At 42.4% G+C, this 22639-nt stretch overlaps 2 protein-coding genes across 8 annotated transcripts in view; one reads left to right on the top strand and one right to left on the bottom strand.

The window, feature by feature from the left end:
* Positions 1 to 78: 78 nt before the first annotated feature.
* Positions 79 to 22637, bottom strand: EIF4ENIF1 (eukaryotic translation initiation factor 4E nuclear import factor 1). 7 transcript variants are annotated; one of them, XM_080628329.1, is made up of 19 exons: positions 22497 to 22637; positions 21432 to 21555; positions 18118 to 18191; positions 17205 to 17332; positions 16370 to 16665; positions 15520 to 15721; positions 14087 to 14262; positions 11492 to 11627; positions 10971 to 11150; positions 8897 to 9126; positions 7376 to 7447; positions 6828 to 7011; positions 6254 to 6333; positions 5773 to 5912; positions 5510 to 5594; positions 4376 to 4508; positions 2886 to 3230; positions 2493 to 2657; positions 79 to 1963 (listed from the first exon to the last, which is right to left on the bottom strand). In XM_080628329.1, the coding sequence occupies exons 1-19, from the start codon at positions 22622 to 22624 to the stop codon at positions 1737 to 1739; spliced, it is 3105 nt and encodes a 1034-aa protein (XP_080484455.1). In that variant the 5' UTR covers positions 22625 to 22637; the 3' UTR covers positions 79 to 1736. The 7 variants fall into 7 exon arrangements, with proteins under 7 accessions (XP_080484455.1, XP_080484458.1, XP_080484457.1 ...); XM_080628332.1 differs by having other exon boundaries at positions 2886 to 3167; XM_080628331.1 differs by having other exon boundaries at positions 6254 to 6288.
* Positions 21573 to 22639, top strand: part of SFI1 (SFI1 centrin binding protein) — a 45440-nt gene continuing 44373 nt past the window's right edge. Inside the window, exon 1 of the mRNA XM_080628320.1 lies at positions 21573 to 21971. The gene's annotated coding sequence lies outside the window, so the exon portion shown is untranslated. The remainder of the gene's footprint in view (positions 21972 to 22639) is intronic.

Here is a 22639-nt window from a genome sequence, read left to right as displayed (position 1 = left end):
AAATTCTCTGCAGATTCAGCTCAAACAATGCTAAAACTCAATCAGTACATTGACATAATTCAGTTCAAGAGCAGCAGATACAGAGAGCTGGTAGAATCAACTTTATTTACAGAATGTTACTGGGAAAGTGTCAAGTTAAAAAAAGTATGAAAACAATCTTACAAGGACAAGCTGGTGATTGCATGTTTTACACAGATTGTTTTAGGAACAACCGCTGGGAGTATATGGGTGACTCCTAACAGATTCCACATTGGAGATTTCAGCTTGCTATTTCTGTACAACATTGTCTCTGCCAGACTGAAACAAACCCACCACAGCATGCTGGCAATTGGTATAATACAGGCAAGTGATTCCCCCCCCCCCCCCCGCTGGTTTTGCATTCAGTGAGACCTAAGAAAGAGCAAGTCTGTGAGAATTCTGGGTTTGCTTTCACCTTTAAAAGAGCACACAGGCCTATGCTAAAGAGAGGACATGACAGCAGGACTAGACTCAACACAAGTGAGACAGTGACATGAAGAGCCATGCAGAATGGAAGAGAACATTTAACTGCTCCAGGAAAGTGAAACAGGCTTAAAAGGAACATAGTATTTTAAAACCAAATATACACAGTAAGATCACAAAACTACCCCATCCTCTCCCTTTCAAGCTGCAGAACAAGACTCCAAGGCAAGTTTCACAGTAACTGCATCAGTAGATGCACACTACACTGAGGACAGTTCTTGGGACTCTCTTCTCTACACAGAGCTGGAGGCAGCAGAGAGCATACCACAGCTATGACTTAGGAGTTGAAGGGTGAGGATTCAAAGGCTCCATTTTGATGACCTTTAATAACAGGTTTGAAAGATTAAAACAAGGAATATACTGCAGTTAAACAAGGATCAGCACCAGCCCTCTTGGAAGAGCCATGACCAGCAGGTACCTACAGCCTCCATGGCAGACTGAAGATCTGACTTTCATCATTACTGTACCAGGTTCCATCATCAAGGCTGTTTGAAGACTAAATTCTTCGATTTGGTGGCAGGAGTCACACACACAAGGAGTCAGACCTCTGTTACAGACAGCAAGATGTGGGCTTTTTACTTTGACACTTCAGCTACACTGAGTGCACAGTACGTGACAGAAGAATGTGACAGGGAGGCCCAAAGGAGATGAGCAGCAAGAAAAGGCAAAGCAACTTTATCCTGTTCACTCACACTTAGGATATGCAACTTTAATCTTAAAGTAAGTCCCACACACACAATGGAGAAAGATCCAAACCATAGGCACAACTAAAGCTCAACTGTTATCAGCTACTCTTATGTACAGCTGTATAGATTCAAAAAGGCTAGTCTATGTGTATATATACAAAAGATTGTTTATACACAAGTCTGTACACAAGGGTCTATACATTTAGTTTTCTGCAGGAAGAATCAATAGCTGCTACCTCTACACTAGAGAATATCAGCACTTCATTCACATATCTTACAAAGAAAAATAGACACTTCCAGGATTAAACCGGCTTTGTCTTGCATCTAAATTTCTTCAGGCTTCACTATTCAAGCCATAATGGATCCTTTAGTCTTGATGCAGACATGAGACCAGGACAGGTGCCATGTGCTTTAGTCTCTCAAAAAGAAATTTTGCACAGAGTGCTAAAAATAAAAAGCCCCAAAAAAACCCAAACAGAGGTGAAGTCCTGACTATGGACATTTTATCCAATCTAAAGAATCACAAGTGTTCCACCCAGTGGTCACTGTTCACTGCCGGTATTCCAGTTCATCTACACTGATGACTTTGGATGGCATGGAAGGGAGAGGTTGCTGCAAGACATCAGAACCAAACCACTTTGCAAGGCCAATGGGAGAGCCACTCCTCTGGCTGGGGCGATGGTCGAGCTGTGTGTGCCCATGAGATAACCCAGTCCGAGGCAGCACGTTTTGAGGGGTTGTCTGTGCACCAGCGGGTGATCCCTGTGCTCCAGTGCCTGTGAAATGTAAAGCTATTAGAGGTGGAGTAATGTTCACCCAACACTAAGGATTTGCCCTAGAGCAATCACCTGATAAGGCACATGAGTCAAACATTGCTTTCACTCATGCTATTAGTCCTGGGAACTCTTGGCTGCACATGTTTCTTCTCATTAATACTCCCATAAACTGCCTGACACTGCCAGTGCTGGACAGCATAATGCAGGTTTGAACTGGAAGGCCAGCAGCAAGTAGCATCTTATTTTAGATTGGGCAAGAGGCCTCTCACCCAGCAATGAAGACTGCACGCAAGCTACAAAAGGCAGGCATTAGTAGCAAAATCTATCTTGAAACTTAATGCCTCACTTGGACCTGCTGGCAAAAGCCTGCAGTCACCAAAACTGCTCCAGTACCCACACAACATAAGTGGTTATGAGTATCTGAATTAAAGCAGCTTCAGAGTATACTCAAAAAGGGCAACAAGTATAGCATCTGAGGCAGGCTAGTCAGTGTTCTAGTGCTCTTACTCCTACTTTATGTTTAGCCTACCTGATCGTTGTAGCTGCTGTTGCATCATTGCTAGCTGCAAAGGTGTCCCAGAGCGTGGATTTAAGATGTGATGGCTTGCTGTTGGTAGCGGGTAAAAAGGTTGGCCAAGAATGGGAGTAGATATTCCCTGCAAGTGAGACAGGTCTACTCCAGGTGGAAGCATACCTGTTGAAAAAGAGTGAGGAAATGCTTTATCCCATAAGCATTAGGAATTAAAGCAAACCAAGCATTTATATATTTAGATGGGTTGGAATTTATTGCCTGGTTTTAAAGGTAAGTTTTGATGTACGAAATATGACCAGTAATGACTTTCAATTTGTGCTGTTTCTAACAAAATCAGTCTTACAGAGAAGATGCATTAGCCTAAGGGAGAAAAAAGTAAGTATGGATTACCTGCTTGCAGCAGAGGAAGATGTTGCGGATGAACCCCCTGTGCCAGCATTCTCTGAACCAATCCTGGATGCAGTTGATGAGCAGGTCGTACGATTGGTACATGGGGAACAAGGGGTACTTGATGAACAGGACGAAGAAAAGGGCCTCCTGGTACTGGGGAGGCCATTGTAGGAGTCTTTCTACCAGCTGATTTAGGCCTGTAGTCTTGCTCTTTGGTGCAACGATTTGCTTGGGTAAGAGGTGTGGAACATGCAGAGCGCTGCAGTGCAGGTAGTTTGGTACCTAAGGTGGGCAAAGTTTCTTGATCTGCATTCTCCACAGAACTAGACAGTAGGTTATCTGTAGCTAGAATTGAATACAACTATTATAGTCCACAGCTAGGGATGACCCCTACTGAAAATTAAAGCTAATGACTGAATTTGATAGCTAGATTCCAGGACTAACTGACCTTGTGTCACATATTAATAAGCATCTGTCTTCCTGGATACTTTCGGCCAAATGATTTCAGAACAGTAATGAGAACGAATGTTCCACAGAAACCCCTTGACAGCAAACTTAAATTAGGTCACAACTGGCAGTAACTCGACCTTTATTTCCTATTCTTTCTCAAAAGATTTTGAGCTGGCAGCATGGAAGAATCAGTCCTAAAGGCAACAGGAGGTACAAGGGATCCTTCCTAGACAGTATTATCATTTGCAGTTGTGGCACAAATCTAGGCCAAAGTGGTTTTTCAGTTTAGATGTGTCTGGGGGTTAGCAGCAGCCTTTTATGTCTGACATCTGCTTATCCAGACTTGGAACACTAAAGCATCATAAGAAGCTACTTCCACAGATCACCTAAATCAGTTAGGCAAGGCCTAAAATATCTTTGAGTCATCTGCTACCAGCTGAGGCAGCAATAATAGTTGGAGCACTAAAAGGAAAAAAGTCCACTGTGTAACAGGACCTTTACTAGTACTGAAGCAAAACGTCATGGCAATTAGACATGTCAGTCCTACTGGGTCAGGCAATTGGTATCAAGCATTTCCTTTTAATAGCCACTTACATCAGTTAGAGTGACAAAATGCTTCCCTGATCTGCTACAGATCTTAAAAGAGCTTAATTGGTCTCAGCTTTGATTGTAAGATGCCTCAAGAGGGCTGTAAGTTGCCTGCATTCAGTGACTGGTATGGAGATATACAGAAGCATTATTGTTAATATGCTTGTTCATCAAGACCAATTGCAAAGAAACAGTTCTGGTCCAGGCCTTAGAGCCACTATCACTTATAAACTGACAGATAAGGGGGACAAAAAATGGATTTAAACCCAACATTGCACTTGGAAGTGCACCCTCTCCACAGTTCTAACGCTTCCTCTCATTACAGGCTCATCTCTATACCCTCCTCATTTCACAAATTGGGAATGTCTAAATTTAGCCTGGGCATATTATGTACTGCAGGTCTTCGATTCTATTCCAAATCTCTTTTGTATATATTAAAGCTACCACAATACCTTCATTTGGCCTCTGATTTTCATCTTTACCATCACTGACTTTCATTTTCCCAGAAACTGGCTCCTCTCTGCTCTTCTCCTTGCTCTCATACATCTTGCGAATCACCGAGGTAGGTGTGAAGGAAGGAGAGAGCTGCAGAGAACATAGTAAGAAGCAACACCTTTACTCAGTGCTCATTATCTAGGCCACACTTAGTTGTGGGTGGACACCAATTCTAGCACATCCTTCCCATTTCAAGCTCTTCTCAATCAGCCACTGTGTGCCCAGGATTTTACTTCACCTCATTCCATAGCTTCATTCTATGGTTTAAGCACTTCTCTTCAGCTTTTGCAGAAGTCCAATACCTTTACTGAAACCAGCAGGTGCTTGCAAAGTTAAATGCACGTTTAACAGGCTTGAAAAAACCAGATGAGCTATATTCTAAATTACAGCTATTTCCTCCTTGCTATTGGTTCAATAACAGCAACAGATCCTACAGAGCTGCCTTACCTGTACGAGCTCAGGGCTGACAGATCTGCAGAAAACTATTGCCCATTCACAGCTACAGAGCATCTGCAGAAGCCACTCATTTGGTATACAAACAGAAGTGCTTATTTGATTTAGCAGCTGAGTCTGTTAGTCCTGAGCTGCAAGCAAGTACTTGACTGATCAAATTTAGATCAAAGCAACATTCTACACAGTACTGAAGGCAGCGAGGCCACAGCTTGGCTTTGAGATTTTGTTTTCAAAGCAACCCTGAAGCTCTCAAGTAATATTTCAACCTCAGACACTCAGATCAGTCTCTTCACACCAGTGTTCTCTTAAGTAGCTAATGGCTTTCAGAAACTGTCTTCTGAAAGCATAAGTACCAAAACAGAATGTCAGATTTTTCAGTTTTCTTCTTTTTGTTTCAAAAGAGGCAATATTAATGATGCTTCTTCAGTTTTAGAAGAGATGGGCCATTTTCCAAAGTGAAGACATTAGGTTAAGCACAAAGTATAATTTGTTCTTGGATCATGCAGCCATTGACACAATGTGAATATGATTGTATCCCTACGGCCTCCCTTTCTCCCATCAATTTACTATTGTTATAACTTAGTTACTGCAGACACTTTTACAGCTTTCCCTACAATCCTCATGCATTAGGTACTAACCATGCTAGTGATGGATGCTGCAGGGGCTGGAGAAGATGCATTCCCTCTGTGTCCGGGTGCAGGCGATTTAGTCACTCGCTGCTGCCTGTTAAGGGACAGGAAGTTAGCAAGCAGCAGCTCTACTCTTGGTCCAGAATGAAAGGCAGGATTGCTGAGAACTAATACAAGCTTGAGTGACTAGTACTAATAGCTAGTGAAAGACAATACTCATGTTAAAAGTCAGCTGACAGTGAGCCCCTTACATTTTGCAGTCAGATACTCACCTGTTTCTGTAGCCATCTCTGCTTTTATCCATTTGTGGTTTGCCAAAGCCATGCTGATAGAAGTTTGCTGCCTGTATGGCTAAGTCATGTGGTAATGCCAGTCCCTCCAATGCAGCTTGCTGTATTTCCAAGGGACTCATCTGAAGTAGAATTGTACAAAACACAAACACAAGATTGTATTTGGTTGGGCATTTTTTAGCACTGAAGATTTACTGCTGTAACTAATGGCTTCAAAGTGTCTGCCCACCAACAGCCATCTGTTTTATTGACAGACAATGAAGTCTCAAGGAAATCTTCCACTGGAGAGACTAAGATGGGTCCAATTGCAATGAGGTTTTGAAACTGTACTAGGTTACTTGCATCCTCACACTCAGTGAACTTAAATAAGCACAAACATCTGAATTCATCAGCTAAGTATGTGTTTCCACAAGTTCTAGACCACGCAATATAAAAAGATGAAGCAAAAACCATTTGATCTAACCTGTGAAGCAACTGGACTCATGGGCTTCCTTACACCTGGAAATGGATCACCAAGCAATTGCTGAGAACCTTGTCCAAAACCTAAAGAACATTCAACAGTTGTATTTGAAAGGACTAACAGTTTCTTTCATTAATACATAACATACATCCTAAAGTTCAACAATTCCACTTCATTAAGGATTCCTTGGGAAGGCTTTCAGCTCATGCCTTTAAGCCTACAGACAGCTTAATTTCTTCCTTGTCACTACGCCTGGAGAGCTACAGGGAAGCTACCAGTAGTGCTTTGCAATACAAATGAATAAGTAGTCCCTGAAAATTACCTTCTTATACAGTAACTGCACATATTACTCCACATCAGTCTTTACTGTGAGGTCTAGCTGATCCATCATGGACATCTATATTGTTTTGGAGATTAATTTAACACTAGAGATTAATACATAAAAAGGCATCTTGCACTCAAGAGGCAGACACTGACCTAGTTTGCCCACCAAGTGCCAGAAATCTCTTATTCTGTAAATTATTCTTTAAAACTCAAAAAAAAAAAAAAAAAAAAGCTGTTTTGCAACCAGTCTCACCAATGGGTGAAGATATTCTATGGCGCAGGTAATCTGCAGAAGCAGCTCGAGTTGGAAACACAGGTGGGATAGGGGGAGAAGGTGCTCTTTGTGTCAGTAAAGAGGATGCAGGCTCCAAACCACCTATGAGGCCACTTAAGACATTTGATGAAGCAGGTCTGGTAATAGGTGGACCAAGAAGTTCCTAGGAATAGGCAATGAAAGAACATTGAGTATGATCAATTTATACAAATGAGCTCTTTTTACTACACTACAGGCTATTTATAGCAAGTTGAAGAGATGAGGTGGACTTGTGCAACTAGATACACAATTCTGGATTGCCCTTACCTTACAATTAGGCACTTAGCCAGGTTTTTCAAGTTGTAATAATGGGAAAGAGCATGAGAATCAGATTTCTACTTAACTAGTAACTAGTTCTCTCCCTCTAGAGAGTCATGTCTGACTACTGACCCCATAATTGCCTTAAATATCTTAGTTTCAAATAATTTATTTTCTTCTCATTGTGGATATGCTTTGAAGTACTTCCCCCCCCCCGCCCCAAGACATACCTGCAGAATATTCTTTGATAGAGGCTGGCCTGGCATCTCTGGAGGTGACATGAGGTGGCTCTCAAGGCTCTGCTAAGAAAATGAACACATTGTAAATTAGCTGTGGATTGTCTCTCGATGCACTTGTTGCATCTGCATTGGTCTCAGTAACAGAAATAATTTCCCTTGTTCTGGTAGAACCATCATTTATGCATCAGTCAAATAAAATTCCAGCAAAGCTGAGGGATGAGCTGGCTCACAGATATTTCCTAGCTAAGAAAATGCCTAGTGCTAGATTGCACACAGGCAGTTGAATGTGCCCTTACTCAAGTTTGAGATATATAAACTCATATAATTGTGTATATTAGAGATGAAACATTGGGCCAAGTGGTCAGTTGAAACTACACAAACATCTTTCAGTTTGTGCATATTAATTATTTAAGCTGTATTTCTATGCATCAAAATTACATGTCAATGTAAAGGGACGCCAGAAACTAAAGTCTTGACTTAAGCGGGAAATTGCAAGTTCTTCACAAGGCAGGTTTACATTCTTCACTATCTTTTAGTGAAGTGGGATGAGGCTGAAAGTCCTTGTGTCTAGTTCAGCAGGAAAAAAAACTTGCTCTGTTGTTAGATGTGCTATATGGTGCCAGTAGTAGCAATTGGCAGCTTCAGAGTCAAGCGTACTGTTTAGGCAGTTAGCAGCAGGATGAAATCTTACACTGCAATCTCTTCCAGTCTAAAGCTCAGTATTGTCTTTTGTTTAATATTAACTTTTCAGGTAACAGATATTCAGTTTAGTTTTATCTTGGTGCAAATAGCTTTAGAATTCAAGTTAAGAAATGTCAGAATGTGCACTGACATGCCTCTATTAAAACAGGTCACTAAAGCAAGACACCTGAGCTTCAGTTAAGTGTTAGCTGTAACCATACTACAAACATTTTAAGAGATGCCTTCCAATAACCAACACTAAGGCAACCATTAAACTAACACTAGTGAGTCTCCCATGAAGAGCAGACCGATGTCTGTTATACAGACAGTACCTTTTCTACAGATGTACTTGGTTTTATTAAGTAAGGTTCAGGCAGGAGGAGCTCAAGTGTAGGAGAATGTTACTAATCAAAGTGTCCTCCATAGAAGATTCAGCTTTTCTGTAATACAAGATTTTTTTGGAGGGCAAGTATTTATAGTTTTCAAGTCTAGGTATTAATCCTTTGGATTAGATACCCACATAAGTCCACTTTCAAGGTGGCAATTAGACTTCTTACATAGTATTAATGTTCTGGGGCTTTTAGACACTTAACATGAAATCGACCCTGTGAACTCTGAAATGAAACACACTTAAGTTGATTAACTGAAAGGACCAAAGCACTTCCCTTACCCTCCCCTCTAAGCAACAATATTCTACATGTAAGCATACATTTAATATCATGCTGCTGTATCCAGTCCTGGCTCACGTTATCAGAGGCATCACGTAAGGGATCTCCAGTTCATAACCCATGTCTTAGCACAGTTCAGGAGAGCCAGGTGTTTGCTACTTACATTGACTTTGGGCTGTGAAGGTAGAGTCCCACTTGCCTTCATACTGCTGACCAGTTTATTAAATGCAGTCATATCTCCATCTTTCTTGATCGGTCTGGAGCCAGTGACATTCAATGATTCCTCCATTTGCTCTGCCAGAAATGGAGTAGCAATTTTTCCCTCCTGATCCACTTTCAGACCTTTTAGCCCAGCTTCAACTTCTTCCACTGAAAGTACAACACCTGAATGTGCTGAGAAAGAGGAGAAGGAACAATAAATCACAGTTGTCTCAGGCAGGTCTTGAATACGAGTTCTATGAAAACAAGGAACAGAAAAACTTATCTTCTGATATTCATACTGGCTGTCAAACCATGTCTGACTATTCATCTGACAACTCTGTTCATTTTCAATTGAGAAAGCTCCATTTACCTTATACTCAAGGAGACAGACAGTTAGGTGTTAAACTGCCTGAAGCCATCATAAGTAGAGAGAATACATACCTGGAGTATTTAAATACTTTGGAGACTCAGTTACACACATTGTTTGCTGTGTGTAAAGTTTGAAGTAGATTTTTCTTTCTCAGAAGTTAAAGCCACTATAGCAAGATTTCACTGGCATAACCAGAGTAAGGTAAAGCGTTATTAAGCAGTACTTTTTCCTCTGGGTATGCATATATAAGTATCTATCAGAGTCTGACATCAAGGCTAGATGTGCTTTATGGACCAGCTAACACAAATCACAAGGGATGACACCTTAAGAGAAAAGGAAGAAAAGACAGGAGCATGCCATGGGTTGCTGTAGCAGATGTTGGCTCAAAGAAATAAGATTCACTGGAAATTTGGGCAAGAAGGTGGAGAAAAGAAGCAATGATGCAGACATGCAGCATGGAACATGAGGAAAAGTATGATGTTGGTGAAGAAAAATTGACCTGAAGCTTCCACAACACTTGAAGAACTGTACAGCGTTTTACGGGAACACAGAACCCACATCAGGTACTTCTGAGTGAATGAAGCTTCCCCAATGTTTTGTTCGTTCATCCTTTGTTTGCGAGGATCAAAGCTTAAAAAGCTTTTAGTAGGGAAGTCAGATTAAGCAGAATACAGAAGACTCACACTTCCATTTAAGTCAAGTTATGAAAAAGTCCTCCACATGTTAGCTGACATTCCATACTTCCAGACTGGATGCTTACAAGTATTTACAGCGCTTGGATGCTTTCCTTCCTAGCGACACACATCAGAGCACCATTACTTTTTGTTCAGTCCAGTTTACATGGCAATACATGCTGCTTGCCAGAAGGAATCAATTGAGAATTAGACCTTGCGATTTCAAAGAACACATGCATTTTGCACTCTCCATGCATGCTATGGGCCAAAACATGCAAATCCCTAACTTGGAGGTGCCTTTGAACATTAAGTTTGAAGTCAGCCCAGAATTCTGTTTCAAATAGCTGATCATAGCAAAAGTGAATCAGACCAAGTTCCCCAGAATCTTGTGATTTTGGCCAGGTTGACATAACTAAGGCAAATCTGTTCATATTAATTAATGCAGTCATCAGTGAGCACAGACACTGTATCTCAAGTGGTAGCAACAGTCTGGAGAAGTTCAAGTTTACAATATGCATTTGAAAAACCTGACATCCTCAACCCACTGTTCATCTTCTTAGATACTGATACTTGATGAACCACATTGATCCATTATAGATGCTTGCAAGAATGACTTACACTAAGGTTTTGGTAAACCCAGAGTTCAAATGCCACAGTTTCAGAGCTGGCATTACCGTTCTCCAATGTGAAAATGTAAACGACATGAACAAAGCTGGAAACTCAGGTCAAGACTTACATCATCTTAACTTATGATTATTAATGGCCAGTAAGGCAGTTTGATAGAGTCCTGATGTTATCCTGTGAGTAGGATGAAAAGAATCAGGGATGATTCTCACAACTGAGATCTGCTGAATATTGGGTTTCCAGTAGTGTAAGTAAACCTATAGTACTTCCTACTCCTGGACTTAGCAGTTGAAGTTTCCAGAATACCAAGCCTCTTGCCTTGAGATACTGCATCACCAGAACTTGACAATATCTGAAGAGGCACTTACTGCTCTCTCTAAGCTTTTCCTTGTTGGCTGAAAGACTTGAGAGAAGAGGTTTTAAGTCCACTTTGGCTTTCTGTAGCATTTCTAGGATGTCCACTTTGTTTTCAGAGTGGTCTTCCAATGGAATGGGAGCAAAGTAGTTTCCAGAGTTCTGGCCAGGGGACAGAATGGCTTGCTCTAGACCTGAAACAGCAAAACCAGGAGCACTGCGACATCAGTTTACCAACCCAATGTCTCAAGATGAACATACACCGGCAACCAACTTCAGTATGGCGCTGACAAGTTATGCCTCGCACCCCTTGCCTGAGATCAGCTGGAAAGCCATCAGAAAAGTCATTAAAACGCAAGAGAAGAACAACTGTTACAAATTAATTTACAAGCTGCTTACTCTAAGAGCTTCAAGAAGAACATCAAGTGCTTAAACTGGGAGAATTCACTGTCCTAAAGCTCTGCCATGTTTTTATTGAACCAGTAGGAAGGTATAAGGAAGGAGGGTTTCTCACCCTGCACTGTCCTAGTCTTACCTGCTAGCCTCTCCAGTTCCTCATGTGGTGTAGATCTCAAGCTGCTTGATCGACTTCCAGAGCGACTCGGATTAGAAAACCACCTGCTGAACCTGCTGGCAGACACTGAGCCTTCCCCCAGCACATCCTCTATCATCTGGATTAGGGAGGGAAAAAGATAATCTTTTTTGAAACAAGATCAGCAACATTTGAGAAGCTTTACTGTGCAATCAGGCTTATTCTCCTACAGATAACTTGATGCTGTTCCAAAAGTTTCAAAGCTTTGAACTGCCTTTTTTCCTTCCACTAAGGCAGCACTTACACAGCATAACTCCTCACACATCTTTTATTTGTAACAAATACCTGTTCAGAGTAAAACTGTAACTGAACCAGTATAATCAGGGCATCCAAAGACCACCAAGCACACCATTTCAGAATGGATGTGCTCAAAAAGAGACAGTTGCCACAAGAACAAATTATAACAATGAGTAATTCTGGAAGTCAGATGGCTCAGGGCTCGTCCCTGTCACTGTATAGAAGGAGTTCTCTGGGCCATTAGATTTTCTGTAATCATGATTCAATTCAGTTCCTGCACTGCCTAAGGACTGGAATGAAGCACAAAGACTACCCCCTGACTTGCAAGCAGCCCAGAAGGGCTCAGGGAGAAGGCCAGCAACTAAGGGCTACTTGCTTGCACTGAACCATTCTGGGAATAAGAAGGCTGCATTCTTCCAGTCCATGGAGTCTGCATCAGCAGCAGCTAGCACCTTCTGCCTCCAGGCAGAACTGAGCTCACCAAGCAGCACTCCACAGTCTGTCAGAAGTCATTACAGCTTATAGCAACTGTTCACTTCTTTGGCTTACAAGTACTTAAAACCTAGTACATTATAAAAGTGAACTCAAACTAAAGCTTCTCCTACCTTGCATCCAGTTAAAAGCCTGATCAATAGGCACCATGCAGCGCACTTACTTCTAATAAAAAAAACCAGCTTCCTTCTGCCAGAGAAGTTTGCATTGAAACATGGGCCACTCAACACTATTTACAACAGCAAAACCAAGATAGAACTCATCCATTTGGTTTTGACTGTTTGACATCTTAGAAGAATGAATACAGCTAAGTCAAGAAATGTACAAATCTGTTGTAACACTTGTCACAAACATCACTAAGACAAAGAAAGAGCATGACAATATGCTGTGGCTAGTGTGACTCAGTTGTTTTTGACAGATACATGCCTACTAAAGTTTCATTAACAGGTATTTTGTGACTTGGTGTCTCCTTTCAAAAGCAGGGAATTCACATCTTGCTGATACACTGAAAATGAGACAGTTAATTCTAAAGACACAATTCATATCTTCCATAGGGAAAACAAACTCTTCACTATATATTGGTCAAATTACTGCCACCACATGAAGAACCTTTTTCAATACAAGCAGCTTTTTCACCTTGAAGACTAAGTAAGGCTTCCATTTTTTTTAAACCATAATGTTTCTAAGCTGTATCAGATCAGTGTCTGCTCCCAGGATACAATTTAAAAACAAACAAATCACATTTACTTTTCTGTAATACTAAGCTTTTTACTCAAACTCCATCTACTAATCAGTTTTCCCATCTAGAACAGTCAAGAACAGCTTTTCTTCCTAGTGCTGGAGAAGGTGAGAACAGAATCAGTCTGTAAGTTAGGCCCATGCTTAGTCAGTACTTCCTGGACCTGCTTTGCTCTTGTGGTGAAAACAAAAACCAAACAGACTGGTTACAGCTTTCATACTAAAAAGTGAACACCAACCATCCACTATGACCCCTAGAGATCAAGTGTTCAAGAGCTGCATGCTATCAACTGAAGTACCAGAATCCCAATAAATCATGGCTGCAGCTAAAAAACCACACTGGAAAACACTTACGGTGTGTCAGTCTTATTCATGACCTTGCTACTAGCTCCTAAGTACCAGTAGCATTCCACCTATGACTTAGCTACACAGAGATACACATGGATAACATTGTTTAAACATGCTTTTGACTGAACCAGTATCCCATGTTTGTTTTCCTAACTCTGTAGTAACAGCTTGGAATAATGAATTGACCACAACACAGAGGTTTAAACCCTTTCAGACACACATCATTTCGGCCACATTACTGGTACCGATAAGAACACAACTATGTCACCGACAATATTTGTCAGGTGTCTCCAGGCTTGCAGCCTTCCAGAAAGCTTGAACAGAACATCCTATTTGCTGTGATTCCCAAACTTAGATGCAAAAGGTTGCTTTGAGCTGCACTGAATTTATACAGTGAACCTTCTCTGAACGTATCTATAATGCTTCCAAAGAAGATTCATTCAGGATGCTATTTTGAGTCTTCAAGTAGTGATCAAAGAAAGGACAAATAATCAACTAGTTTGCCTCATACACCTTTGGAGACAGAACCAGTCCCAGGAACAACACTTCAAAGTAACATCCTAAGACTCCAAAGCTAAATCTCTACAAGCTCATCTTAGACTTACACACCACATAAAGCAACTTTCACAAAGCAACAAGTTTTAGCTTTCACTGAGTGCAGCGGCAGCAAAAATGCTCCTCATGAATACAGCCAGTCTTAAAAGAAAAACAAACAACCCTCACCGAAGCCAGGCCAGGAACACTTTTATCCAAGTTAAAGAACTCATTGAAGTCAAACTCTCCTGGAGCTGGTTCTTGTAAAACAGCTTCCCTAGGAACTTCTTGGTCTGCTGGCGTTTCATTGGCAAGGACAGTTTGCACTTCATCCTCTTCTGCCACTCCACCATTGCATTCTATCCCTTAAAGAGAAAAATCAAGTGATTGCTAAGTCACTGAACTTCACAGTTTCCTGTGGTAACAGTACCTTAATAGTCAATGCATTTGACTAGGAATTAGAAGCATAGGCCCAATCTAGCCGCCTATGTGATACTTCACTAGTTACATTGTGCTGGTCGAAGTTTGTCACAACAGAAAGTAGCACCCCCTAAAACTCCTAGCACAGAGCTTCTGGTCTGTAATTAAGACTGTCTACTTCAAGAAAATAAGAACTGCCATTGGATCATGAGTAAATAATTGCATCCTGATCAACGCAGGAAGTATGAAGAACATGACAGATGCTCTGTCACACCAAGCAGAGATAGATGCTGCAGTAAGTTAAGAGCTGTTGTTGTTTTTCCATCAAGAATCCTTTAGCAGCAGCTGCCTTCTTCTTAGGTGTCTCTGAGAGCAGATTCCCCAAGAACTGGTACTTGACATGAATTCTTGTTATTGCCAATCCATGACAAATATTGCTCCTACTCCTCCAGCAGGAACAAGTCCCACATCATTTTGAAGACTCAATAAACTTGCATGGGTGCTGTAAAAGCTGTGACAGTTACAAATCTAGCATGCTTGAAACTGTACTACATCTTAGTTAACTGAATATGCAACTAAACCTGAACTCCTCAGGTTCAGGTTGTCCACCTGCAGAATTTGTAGCATTAAGAGGTTACCTCTCTTGCCTCAGAGAAGTTTATACTAGAGCTTTGCAGTGGTAGTAATAATTGTAGACTTGAAGTCCAATGACAGCAGACAAATTCAGACAGCCTCCAAATTCAGCTTTACGTTACATTTCTGCCTGCTGTAGGTCCAATTCAGCGTTCCTAATGATAGTATTACTATCAGGAAAAATATTTGAAGTATCTTGGGGTATTAGCTTAGTTTAAACCAAGCTGTTAGCACCCAGCAGGATACAAATATGGACAAGACCCTTTTAATAGCCTACAAATCCCTGATATCACTCAACACCCATACAAGGTTTCTTCCCAGCCTCTAAGTCCTGCCTTCCTTTGAGAAAAATAGCATTTTATCACTTAAAGGTATTTACAATCTGAAAGATTATTTATGGGCCTTACATCTTCTGCTTCAGGGTGACCAAAAGCTTAAGTGCAAGTTTATGATAAAGGTTGGTAAACTGCATTGTTCTTTACACTCGCCTGACCTGTAACAGTCACGTCTACATCCAGCAACATGCCAAACTAGCAGACAAGCAAAGCTCTTGCCAGAGTTGCCATTACCTTCTTTCAGTGAGGCCGTGCGTCGTCTTGTGCGTTTTCTACCTTTGTGATCTTCCTCCAAAATTTTATCATCAAAGCCTGTGAGCTCAATGGTTTCAGACTGACTTGTAGGACCAGCAGAGAACCACTCAGGTTCCTCTTCAGTGTATGAGTCATTCCTCCTTCGCTCCCCAAAGACACGTTTGCTGTCACCAAACTCCCTCTGAATTGGGATGTTAAAAATATTAACCATAAAATGCTGTTTCACAAGATTCCACCCTGACCTCAAAGCAAGTGACAGCCTTTTCACACCAGTTCTATTTTTCTTTTCTAAACAAGGTTAATACACACACTTCACATGCTCAGTAAGCTTTTCAATGTTAAGCTTTACAGCTGAATTTCTGCTTCATTACACTGAAGGCTACTGGTCTGCAAGTACCTGTATAAACTCAGTTTGGCATCCTGAGAGTTAGGCTAGTGGTTCCTCCTTTAAAAGAAAAACAGAAATGCCTGAAAGCATGGAAAGCTTCCACCTGCTGAGGTTAAAGACAACCTCTCACTGACAACTGCTGGGTTAAGAACTGCAAGTGAACTATTAGACTTCTTAGTATCTTGCTATTAAGTCAACCACAGGCCAGGTGTGTGAAACACACAGCATTAGACGCATGCCAGTTAAGCAGTCTAAAGGACTCAAAACTTATTTGGAAGCACTGAGTGCTCACCCTTTACACTATAAGGGTGCTTTCAAGAAGAAATGGCCTACTTGTGTGGCACACAGCTGCTGTATGCAGTCAGCCTGCCTCTGTTGCTTTTAGAGCAAAGTGTCCAAAACCTCTGATTTAACATACAGCCACAACAAGAAAGAACAAACCCTGAAGCGTTTGTCTTTGTAGTCCCTCTCTCGATCCCGGTCTCTTGCATCTCTAGAGTCACGTATGTCTTTCTCAGCACCCCGGTGGTCTTTGTCAAAGTTACGAGAAGAGATAATTCTTCCACTGCCAATCCTACGGCCACCAATAACACGGACACCATCATTCTCCTTTTCTAATGGGCTTCCCGAGCGCCGTGAGCTAACAGCTGCTGTTACATGACAGCCACCTCCAAAGCTTCGCCTTTGTGGGCTTAGGACTACATCCAAGTCATCTTCTTTCACTCGCTCCCTTGGATCTACAAGTCAAAGACCAGACAAAAAGCACTAACATTTAATGTATTGGCAAATGCAAGCTGGTTCTCTGTGTAATAACCTTCTGTCCCGCAGCCTCACTGCTATTCCAGAGCTTTTTGAAGGAAAAAATTCAGGACTTAATTTTCCAAAGCTGATCTAGCCAAGACCACAGGAAGTGCAGAGGGGAAAAATAATTACATCTACAGCTGGATATTGAGGAATCATTGCAATCTCCTAGAAAGTACCTGTTTTCCTACTAAGACCTAAGTACTTAGTCTTGAACTGTATTGAAATTGCACCCAGCATTTACATTATTGCAGACGTATTTACTATCATATTGCAAAAATAGTAGGGTATAAAACTGACTGCTATTGAAGTCTGTTCTTAGATAAGTCACCAGAAACTACAGTCAGGGCAACCAAGAATTTCTTGACTCTTATTTTGTGCAATCAAACAATTAGAGACTGTGTTGTACCAAAGGAAAGGTTTTGCCAACGGCCTATGCTCAAGTTTGAGTCTTGTGCTCTAAGAATGCACTTACCTACTATCCTACGCATAAGAGAAGTCCGATCTGAATCCAAATCTTTTTTAAAGCTTTCCACTGGTGAAGTTCTTCCTGAAGTTGGATATAAAGATGCATGCCACTTCTCTGGATCCCACACCCCATCACTATAAAAGTAAAATCACAGGGTTGTTTACCACCTTGGAGTCTAGTAGATAGCTCAAAATGCTGCTGCTGTAAACCTCAAATTTACTGATTAGCAATCTGTACAAGTGAAACAGCTTTCATACCCAGCTTCTACATCTCTGCCCTACTACACTTATTACCTCATACATGGTATTCTGGATCCCTTCTGTAGCAGTAAGGAAGTATAATACTCAGAACCATAACATAAAAGGGACAACATGTGATTTGGTGAAGTTTGCCTGGTACACTGAAAAACTAACAAGTAGATCATAGAATTGTACACTGTCATTTCTTATTAAGAAAATGTTACCTCAATCTCATGCTTGTACAATAAATGAATCTAAAAAGTAAAAATACTGTTGTTCAGCAAATTAACAAACAAGCCAAGAACATTCTCACCTTCATTTTCAAATGAGGTACCATCAACATGGGAGAGTAATCCATCAAGCAAGTCAACTTGTTGCAACATGACCTAGTTGGTCTGTGCTATACACCCATCTATATTATTGGTAGTTGTCCTACGAGTCTTAAGACTTGTGCTGTGTGAAGTTACTTTCTGCTGGAACTCATAATCTTTGTTCAAAACACAGAATTCTTAGCTAGGGCATTAAGCCTTTCCTAGCAGATTAGTACCTCTGGAAACACTGTCATACACTAAACTTACGCACCTTGCATCAGCATAAGCGCACTTAGTGAAGAATTTTTTGCAATTTAAGCTTTCACTTTGAAGGAAATGTACACAGTTTTTGCATAATCAAGACAATACCTGTCATATTTTTCAGACAGACAAGAAGGTCTTTGCTTAGAGTAGGGACGCTCTTTAATGTCCAGCAGTTCCTCCTATTAAAAAAAAAAAAAAAAAAGCAAGAAGTTAGTTTCAGTTCTCACCCAGACAAGTTTCAAGTGACAAAATCTGTTCCAGACTGCCTGTTCAATGTAGTGTTTTAATTTGACAACCCAAGTTTCTCAATATGTCATTTCACTTCCTGTGAAATGCCACAGTGCAAAGCTGACATTAGACAGCAAGTTTATTTTTCAGTTCTTCTAGCAGTGGCCACTGAGCAAACACTTATTTGAAGCACTAAGCCTCCCTAGGTCAAGCTCAGTCCTTCAAAGGCTGTCTGCATCATACATTCACCTATTCACTTCCCTGGACAATTTGGCTTATAGGTAATATTGCTAGTGGAGCAAGTAAGTTCAATGAAATCAGTATTGCCATGTTCAACACTGTATGAGTTGCAGCAGATAAAGAAAAGCATTACCACAATACAAGTTACCAATGTAGATCTGGAAATTGCAGATAAGCAAGACCCATTCTAAGATATCTAAGTGTATGCTATACAATTACCCACTCTACCCAACACTAAATCAATGCTGAATGATTACTTCTGTTTTCCCACTTTCCACCAGCTTTTAAATACAGTCTGTAGTTTACTATTGCACACTCCTGAGCAATTAGTCATTTGAGGCAGAGTAGTATTCAATCTACAGCCTCACTGCAGTCTGCTCCATTTAAAAAGCATTATTAATAGTGTGACTATCGGTGCTTTGAATCATCACTGGCTTGGCTAGTCAAGATGCACATTTCTAATTAAAAGCTTACTCATTCTCCCTAGATTACCTTTCTTCAATCTGCCTCACTCCCAACTGTACTGAAGTGATTCAGAACTGTGCAGATATCAGTGGGCAGCTGGAAGGATAAAGAGATCCAAAGAGCAGACACCATGTATCAGCCAAGCTGAAGAAGAAAGTCTCTTTACCTTTTTCCAAATAATACAATATTGTCTAGAGCTTTTACATCATTATCCTTACATGATTAAAATCAGCTCATTAACTAGGTGAGCTTGATACTTGAAAGTTTCCAGATGGCAGCTTGGTAGCCAAAGATCTTAATACACATACACACAACCAAACGTCACCCTGTACTAGTCTTCAGCAAAAAAGGGAGGGAGACCCGTCTCTCTGCCCACAGCTTCCCAAAATAAATCAGTGCTGTAGTAAGTGCATCAGGCTATGATAGTATTACAAGCATTACCAGCACTGTCCATCACTAAACTTGAAATTGTCTGTTTTGTTGGCCACGAGAGGGAGTCCATAGACTCTCCATCAGATTCTATTGCAATTCTTCCATTGGGGTGAGGAAAATTTGAACTGTTTCTCTGCTTTAGCTCATTAGCCATGCACCCCTAGAGCAACAGCACCTAAAGAACTAGAAAAGACACAGCCTGGACTATATGATACCTCTCATATTAAAGGATATTAATGCTGGCACTTCCAGGGTGTTTTGGGGTTGTTTTTGTTAATTCATACATCAGTACTTTTAAGCAGATGGGGAAAAAGCATGTTTTATTGAAACAGTTCAGAAGGATTCCTACAAGCTAATTGTTTTTCTACTGGTGTTAAAGAAGATAAAGGAAATCAGTCCCCTTTCCAAATCAGCAGCACATGTCCTGAACCAGTATTCCTCCCATCTCTAATCAATAGGAAACTGGATCACATGAGAGTGCTTTACAACATGATTACCTGAGCACCTCAAACCAGCTGCATCTCAAATATTACTTGTGAAATAAAAAACACCCACCAAACACAAAACAAAACAAAGACCAAAAAAAGCCCCAAACATGATGCAAGATTTTTTAATACAGATCTATTTCTGGTGTTTGACTTTAGACTCCTTGGGAACCAACAGATAAACAAGACTAGATGTCTTCTGGCACTAGTTCTGCCACTTTATCCTGATCAGAAACAATATGTACTAAATTAACAAAAGCAAAGCTACAAATGCACCAGTTTCAGTGTACAGCTACCACCAGCACTAGGTGTATACTGCCTAAAAAAGTAAACAGGATACGAAGCTGCATTCAGTTACTAGTCTTGAGGGGAGCTGGGTAGGATTGAACTAGCACAGGCACCACTTCTCCAGCAGTGGAAGCTTAAAGACAGCTCCTCTCCTTCACTTTATAGTTAACTGAATAACAAGGTCTGAGCAATAGGGTATCTCACATCTCAGAAGTGTATCTCTTCTCTAAGAAGTTACAGTTAGAAAGCCATGCTACTCCCACATAAGCTGCATCAAATCCAAATCACTGTTTATTATTGATGTCTAGTCAAAATAAGGCAGCCCTACTATCTTGACAGAACAGAGACACAGTGATAAGTTCTTCTTCTTCTTTTGAAAACCACCTGCTAGGAAGCTAACAGCTCAGAATTCCTCAAGATAACACACTCAGGAACAGTACACAGTCTCACCCTATCCCACACTTCAGGCCATTTGTTGCAAAGTATCTTAACTGATTTCCACAAAGCAATGACCACCTGTTCCCAAAGCTTTCAGCAATGGGAAAATCAGCCACCATTAAAGAATCCACTAAAGGCAAGTTTCAGCAGCAGGACCAAAACCCCAAACCAGATTTTAAACCTTATATATATCCAAACCCACAGCATACCAAGCTCACTTAGTATTGAAAGAACCCTTGTTTATAAGTTACTCCATTATTGCTCTTCCATACATGTATGATGTATTTAGGTACCATAGCTAAACAAAAGCACCTGTGTTGAAGTTCTGACACTAAGCATTAGTTGGAATCATAAGTGCTTAGGCTTCTAGCACCCAAACATGAGCAATTTTAAAAACTACAAAAGCCATCTTAGCAAACAAAGCTCCTGACAAAATCTAGTGTGCTATACATTCCAAGGAAGTGGCATCTACTGTAAGGAAACATTCTGGTCAACTTCTTAAAGGAATATTGCTGAAAACTAACTAGAACTATGAAAACCAAGTCTTGAGCAAGCCAGCAGAACAACATACTTCAGCCTCTACCATAATCTCCAGCACTCGCTGTGAGGTGCTCAGATACACTTTCGATTCCCACTGTATTTCAGTGTCAAGGACAGGATTGACACAGTCACCTCACATTTAACAAGTTACACATCCTACAACATCTCGCAAATCCCGATCCAGGCAAAGGCCTTCTTGCCTTCCCATTAGTGCTTACCTCCCGCAGAACCTGTACCTCCCACTCTACTTCTGTGACCAAGAGCTCCATGCACAACTCAAAGAGGGAAGGGGAGAGAGCCCACCTTTGTGTAGCGATGCGGGTACTTTGTTGTAATTCTATTCAGCTCCAGGAAAGCATCACCATTTTCAGTTTCTGTTAGGCCTCCTCTTTTATCCATGATTACTTCAAAGCCTCTGACCACAGACCTAATTAAAACAAAACCAAGCAGTCAGATTTTGAAGCATATATTTCCAGAGGGTGGCTCTTCCTTCCAGCCTAAGACTATCTGGGACCTGGCTACACCAGATAAGGAACGCGTTTCCCAACACTGCCTTATTTCTGCCTGTAGCCTCCCCGCCCCAACCAAGCAGCTCCCGAAGCCCGGCCAGACCGGCCCCTCGCCCGGATCGCAACCCAAGTCCTAAACCTCTTTAGACAACAAAGATCCTTCCGTATGCACGACCGGGATAAACAGCGGCGACCATCAGGGTCGAGGGAGCGGGGCCGCCGGGACACCCCCACCCCGCGTGGCGTGGCGGCGGGGACAGCGCGGCCCGCGGCGCGGCCGAGGCCCCGTCCCAAAGCACCAGAGTCGGAGCGGGAGAGTACGGACGGCGACGGGGCAGGTGACTCAGCGGATCCTCACCTGCACCGGCAGCCCCCCCCCGCCCCGGCAGTCGTACTCACCGCTCCGGCGGCGGGTCTCCCGACTGCGCTCCGCTGAAGGCCTTACAGCCGCCCGCGGCGTTTCCTGCTCCCGGCCACCGGCTCCGCTTCGCCCCTGCCCGCCCCCCCCCCCCGGCGGCGCCCTGCACCGTGCTCAGACCCCCTCTTTACGCGCCACACGCGCCCCGGGCCGGCGCCGTCCCCCTCCCGCCTCCGCTCAGCGCGGCTCCGGCCCCTCCGCGCTGGCTCGCGCGCCCGCTCCCTATTCGCCCGACTCTGTCTCTCCTCAGCCGCCGTAACCGGGGCCTTCCGCTGCCCACCCCGCACCCCTTTAATGGCCCGCGCGCAGGCGCGGCGGCGGGCGCGCGCACCGGGGCTCCCCCGCGCGGCGCCTGACCGGGAAAGGCGGCCGGCGGCGGGGCCGCGCTCTCCCCGTTGCTTGGCGGCTGCGTCCCCGCCGCCCGCCGGATCGCCGTCTCACCTTGCGAGCGCTGCGGTGGATGAGGAAAGGTTCGGGGCGCCCCAAGGGCCCGCAGGCATTCTCGGCGGGCAGCCCTGCGGGGGAGGCGGCCGCCGGGAGCAGCGGCGGCGGGACGTGGTGCGCGCCATGTGCCAGGCGCTGGG

The sequence above is a fragment of the Psittacula echo genome (genome assembly GCF_963264785.1).
Source record: "Psittacula echo genome assembly, chromosome: 13".
NCBI lineage: Eukaryota > Metazoa > Chordata > Aves > Psittaciformes > Psittacidae > Psittacula > Psittacula echo.
This window is presented reverse-complemented; position numbering and strand designations above follow the sequence as displayed.

Excerpts from the sequence above, each read along its gene's own strand:
- EIF4ENIF1 (XM_080628329.1), bottom strand. The coding sequence starts at position 22,624 with ATGGCGCGCACCACGTCCCGCCGCCGCTGCTCCCGGCGGCCGCCTCCC. Across the intron at positions 21,556-22,496 it reads TCCACCGCAGCGCTCGCAAG|GTCTGTGGTCAGAGGCTTTG; the intron begins GTGAGACGGCGA and ends TGTTTTAATTAG. Across the intron at positions 14,263-15,519 it reads CACGGCCTCACTGAAAGAAG|GGATAGAATGCAATGGTGGA; the intron begins GTAATGGCAACT and ends TTTCTCTTTAAG.